The 6,082-nt window shown below is 37.8% G+C and overlaps 1 protein-coding gene across 1 annotated transcript; it reads left to right on the forward strand.

Moving 5' to 3' along the window:
* Nucleotides 1–1,797: 1,797 nt before the first annotated feature.
* On the forward strand, nucleotides 1,798–4,569 carry LOC110886394 (ATP synthase subunit epsilon, mitochondrial). Its single transcript, XM_022134179.2, has 2 exons — nucleotides 1,798–2,116; nucleotides 4,295–4,569. Exons 1-2 carry the CDS (start codon nucleotides 1,933–1,935, stop codon nucleotides 4,321–4,323), a joined length of 213 nt encoding a protein of 70 aa, XP_021989871.1. The 5' UTR covers nucleotides 1,798–1,932; the 3' UTR covers nucleotides 4,324–4,569.
* The last annotated feature ends 1,513 nt before the right edge of the window (nucleotides 4,570–6,082 follow it).

The raw sequence follows: 6,082 nt of genomic DNA on the forward strand, positions 1-6,082 counted from the left end.
AGCAATAGGTCGGGTCCTAACTACATAAATATACACTGATGGTCCCATCTTTTAACCTATTTTCTCCCAACGAGCCTTTCTAACTGAGTTCTAACCCCATTAATATTTTGTTGACGAACGCTGAAGTAGCACAAACCTTTGTTATTTGATGAGGCGTCTGCTTTTGTGGCACTTTTATTGCCACCTCATCTTCACCTCAACCACCATCAGCCACTAACACCACCCACCACCACCGCCATCAGTGATCACCACCACCCACCACGACCACTCGCCACCATCACCACCACCCACAACCATCAGCCACCCTCAAAACCCCAATCTTTCTTTAAAATCGCGAAATACCAACACCATCAATGCATTTTTTTCCGGCAAAAACGCAGTGGTGGTATTTCGTGATTTTCCGACAACACAAGTAGGAACTCTAGTGAGGGTGGCGGCATGGGGTTATAGATGCGAAGGGCAGAGGTGTGTGACGACTAAAGGTGTCAGGAAGTGGTGGCGAGTGATGATGGTGATGGCCGGTGGTGATGTTGTGTCACACCCCAACCGATGGCTGAAACATCAGAGTGAGACGAAAACGAGATTGCTCGAGACTTCATAATATGCTAATGTGACAATATTTAAATAAACCATATTTCATTTAATTCTAAATAGAAATACATTGTAACACCCCGAAATTTTCGTCGAATTATGCGACGACACGTTTCCCGAATTTCCAACTAATCCCGACTATGTGGAAGGAGATGAACCAAAAAATGCCAAAATGGGGAAGATATAAAGTCTGAGGACTAAAACTGTAAAAATCTCAAAATATTGTTCTTGGAGGTCCCTTTCGGACCGCAAGGCTTAGCCCTTACGGTCCGCAAGGGTGTTTCAAAGAATCAGCGCGCCAGAGGTCCTTACGGACCGTAAGACACCACTCTTGCGGTCTATAAGGGGCTGCCAACGACAACAAGATGGCAGCTGGCGTGCCAAGGCTGCCAAGCTGCTACCTAGCTCCGGTTTGTGCCACTATAAACCTCCATCCTCCATGTGTTGTGATACTAATCAACTCCTAATGATCATTGGCAACACTTGTCATGATTTGAGGACATTTTGATTAGTATAAATAGCTTCCCATGGTGTTCATTCAAAGTCACACTTTCACATTCACTCTCAATCCTACACTTGGAGCTTCTCTGGAGATTAGGGGCTGCTCTCAAGTATTCTTTGTTGTTCCTCAATCCTAGTAAGTCTTCTCCTTTGGTCAATTTCATTAATTTAATTAGAAACAATTTGACTTTTCGTTTGACTTTCAGTTCTGACCATTATGGTCAAGTCAAAGTTCGAATCAAACTTTCCTACGTGATCGTAATAATGGTATGATTCCTCTCCAATCATACCCTCCGACAATCACGTTTATTAAGTGAAATGACGGGTCAAGCATGTTTACTTTAAAAGTAGGGTTATTGGATTTTATCAATCCTAACTATTGGGTATTGGCCGCTGCCACTCCAACTATCACTTTAACTCCCACCACTCCCAACTTAACACTTTGTGTGTTGTGTGACAAACCGAATCGATACCGTCTGAACAACATCGAGATAAGTACCGGTTTTCTCGACGTTTCTACCGGTGTTGTGGTGAACTAAATTGCTTCTGACCCAATAACATCGGCACTAGCATCAGTTGCTACATCAAGTGTCGGTATTATACCGGTGCTGTAACGAATCGAACCGATATTGACGGAGTGTCGGCGTCATTGCACGCTTAACCCTACTAGTTCAATTATTTCGGGTTGGAAATGAAAGTCTCCATAAACTTCAGGGTCCATCCTTTCCCCACACACTTTTTATATAACAACCATCGCCGTCTGCGTCACACGCATCACGTTATCGAACAGATTGGTTCCGATCGAGCCAGAAACACACCAAAACACAAATTAGGGTTTCAATGGCGTCAACCGCTGCGGTGCCGTTTTGGAGATCTGCTGGTATGACCTACATAACCTACTCCAACATATGTGCTAACCTTGTGAGGAACTGTCTCAAAGAACCCTACAAATCCGAAGCAATCAGCCGTGAAAAGGTCCATTTCTCCGTCACCAAATGGGCCGATGGCAAGCCTGAGAAGCCTAGTAAATTCTTCTTCTCCTTCAAACTGTTTCCGATTGTTTCGATTTGTTGTTTTTCTAGATCTAGGGTTTGGTTACGGCATGCGATTGTTGGTGATTCTGTTTGTACGGTTGTTTGATTGCTTTGTTTTGTTATGATACGCCTGCATATATTGATGAATAATGTTAATATGACGGTTGTTTATTGATTTTGGGGGAAAGTTATAATTTCTTTGGAGATTGCCTATTTTTTTTTGCCGTAGGTTTGTCTTTGGATGTTTAATTGCAGAAATGATAATTAGGTTGATGTTATGTGATTTGGAGGCAGTTGACTTTGTTTATTGATCTGATAATATGGTTTGTTGGACTAATTTGATAATGTTTTTGCATCTGTTTGTTTGTTTGTTTGCATTCACTTATTTTGCGGATGGCCAGATTTGTATTATGTAATTTTGCTGTTTAGGGTCTCAAAATGTTATTAGTCTACATGTACGTAATATTTTATAAATAGCGTTACACTAGAAAAAGAATTTTGAAAATTTTTATATGTATATTACATCAAAATACCCTTGTATATATGATATTTTACATGTATATTTAACAAAAACCTATAAATCCAGCTATTTTATAGCTATATCTAATTGATATTAACATCAAAAAAAAACCCCAAACTGTCGCTAAGCTCGCTATTCATCGCCATAACCAAAATAGCGACACATAGTCGCATCGCCATAAGGCGCGCTATAGCGATCGCTATGGTCGCTATCGACAACTATGCTAATGCCTGGATATAATTTGCAAAGGTCATGCTATAGTGGGTTGACTCTGCTACCTTGGTTTAAAAAAGCGCGCCTAGGCGCAAGGCGCAGGGTGTACAAAAGGCGCAGGTGAGGCGTGCTTTTTAGCCTAAAATTTGACCTGAGGCGCAGGTTAGGCGTGCGCCTTTTGTACACGGGAGGTTTCTGTGCAGCTGAGTGTTGTACAATAGGCTTTTTATGTTGTACATTTCTATTTTTTTTCATTTTAAAACATATTTAAAGCTTAATTTTAGCTAAATCAAAGGTAGGGGATCTAAAAACCTATGGGATATATAAAATAATATATATAATCACATTGCGCCTTGCATACGAAAAGCTTACCGCTTTTGCGCCTCGGTTTTAGACCTCGTCACTTTTGTGCGCTTCCCGCTTTTTTAAACCAAGTCTGCTACATGAAATAATGGCCACACCTGACATTGGATTTTTGTTGCAAAAATGATATTTGGCATTGCTTTTTAAAGAGAGTGGGTTTGTGAAATATAATATTTTTAAGAAAACTTTTCTGTTAATATCTGTTTTATCATATAGTATATGGGATCTGGGGTGGGAATTGGAAGTGGGGGATACTTGACTAACCTTTTTAGTTTCTCTCAGCTCATTTAGGTAGTAAAATTGGTCTGAGGTTAGAAATGGTCAGTTAATGTACATATGAATGGGTTGATTCCGTCTGTCTTTTAACAGGTCAAATGGGTACACTAAAGAATTTAACTTGAAATGAAATTGTTCAAGTCTGTCAAAAGTCTCACCCAAAGTGTACTTTTAAGGCATAAACATCCTAAATCACTTATTAAAATTGAGACTGTTACTGAAATAATACAAATTAATCATTAAAGTAGTTGGTTTTTTGTTTAACAAAAAGTGTTTTGGTTCAAAATGACCTAATCCTAATCCATTATAAATGCTCCCTACTACTTGCTATCATTCGAATATGTTTTGACCCGTTAGCCAGGCCTCCCTCCTGCCAATTGGTCTCTGTCCCGATTGTCATGTGCCTTAGGTCCAAGGCTTGATACAAAACTACAATCGAGCCGGGGGTCTCACTGGAAGCAGCCTCTCTAGTCCTACGGGGTAGAGGTAAGGCTGTCTACATCTACCCTCCTCAGACCCTACCTTAGCTTTGCTATTGGTGGGATTTACTGAGTATGATGATGATGATGATTATGATGAGTTACATAGTTAGGCATGTTTTAGCCAGGCCTTCTTCCTGCCATCTATATATACTTGTTTTCTTGATTTAAATTCTTGTATAGAATTTTCTTCCCTTAGAATTATTGCTATTATGATTATTACTCTTGTTATTATTACATTTCATATATTATTATTTTACTGTAATTATTATCTTGTAACAGTTTTTCTGACCTTTATTTTCATTCTCTTGGAACAGCTATTAGGTCTGATACTCCTGAAGAGTGAAGCAGGAATATGTTACATTGTGTTCATGTTACCGAAGTTGATTTCTGAATTACAAAGCCTCGCCTTTAAAGTTAACTGGCTTGCTTCTTGAACAACGCACTCATTAATAAACATTTTGGTGATTTGTTTTTTGTATTTGAAGATTGTTAAAACGGATTTTGTTGAATCCAGTACAATGATAATGAAGACTATAAGGTGCACACTAGCCATTAGACAATAAATGGTGAGGGCGTTTTTGATTTCTAATGATCCTATTTTAACTCATTGATACCACCACATAACATGTTCAATTTCGAACAGGGGTGAGCAAATTAAACGCCATAATCGATAACCGAATCATAACTGACGTAATCTAACCGAACCATAACCGATGACCAACATAACCAATGGTTATGGTTATGAAGGTTTGGTTAACCGACCAATTGGTTACGGTTATGAAGCTTTGGTTAACCGATATAATTGATTCGAACTTGTAATGTTAAGTCTATAATTCGATATAATGGATTTCTGTTTTACAATAGCCATGTAGATGTTTCTTCCTAAGATAAAATTATGTTAGTAACAAAATGATATTGATGTAGATGTCCTTATTTTGATGAAGAACTGAGGTGTTATGTTCGTATGAATTTTCTATATAACAATAAATACATAATTACTTTACTAAAAAGGATCCCACATCGGTAGTTTAACAAAAAAGTGTAGTCTCAAATTATGTAAAAAAAGTCCAAGCTAAGTCCAACATGGTGGGTTTCATTCTTATGTTCTAGGCCTATTAGCGTATAATTATTTAACTTTATCCCAAAAGTTAGTTTTAGGTAAAAATTTTGGTTAATCATCGAAATTAACCGAAACCGAGCCATAACCAATTAACGATAACCGAAGTTCGGTTATTGTTATGGTTAAGAAAATCCATAACCGAAGTTAGCAATTATGGTTATGGTCAGTGGTAAAACCAAACCAAACCGACTCATACACACCCCTAATTTGGAATACTAATAACAGATATTCATCAGTAAGACAAGTAAACGGGTCGAGTTTGATCTGTAACGATCCTATTAATTCCTATGTTAATTCTTTGATACCATATAACTCGTTCAACATTGAATACTGACCATGAGTTTTGCCAGTAGGATCTGCAAATGGGCCGAGTCTGATTTGTATTTGTGATGATCATATTATCTCTAATTCTCTTTGATAACTCATTGATACCACATAACGTGTTCAATTTGGAACACCAACAATGAATTTTCGTCAATAGGACCTGTAAACTGGCCGACTTTGATTTGCAATGATCCTATTAATCTATAATAACTCATTGATACCACATAATTTGTTAATCTACATATACCAACCACGAAGTTTCGTTAGAGGACGTTTAAATGGGCCGAGTAAACGCATACATCGAATGATAGCAAAATTGAATTGTTATCATCAATTAATAAAAACCTGAAAATATCTAGACTTAAAAATAAAATGGCTTTAGTTCATGATTTTTTTTCTATAGTAGATACTACCAAACATGTTTAATCCTAAAGTTTTCATGATTTCATTATTGTTGGTCGAATTGCAACTTTTTTCCAGAACGAGATCCTTACACATTCATTAAATCTACTCCTAAATTTCACACCAATGTCACTACGGAACTAAAACCAACACTACTTGAGAGGAGGAGACACCTTATTATACTCTTTGATGCCATTGGGCTACAAGCCCTTTAGTTAGAACAAAACTTTCTAACGTATTTAATGATAAAGCTTCT

The sequence above is a fragment of the Helianthus annuus genome, chromosome 10 (genome assembly GCF_002127325.2).
Source record: "Helianthus annuus cultivar XRQ/B chromosome 10, HanXRQr2.0-SUNRISE, whole genome shotgun sequence".
Classification (NCBI taxonomy): Eukaryota; Viridiplantae; Streptophyta; class Magnoliopsida; order Asterales; family Asteraceae; genus Helianthus; species Helianthus annuus.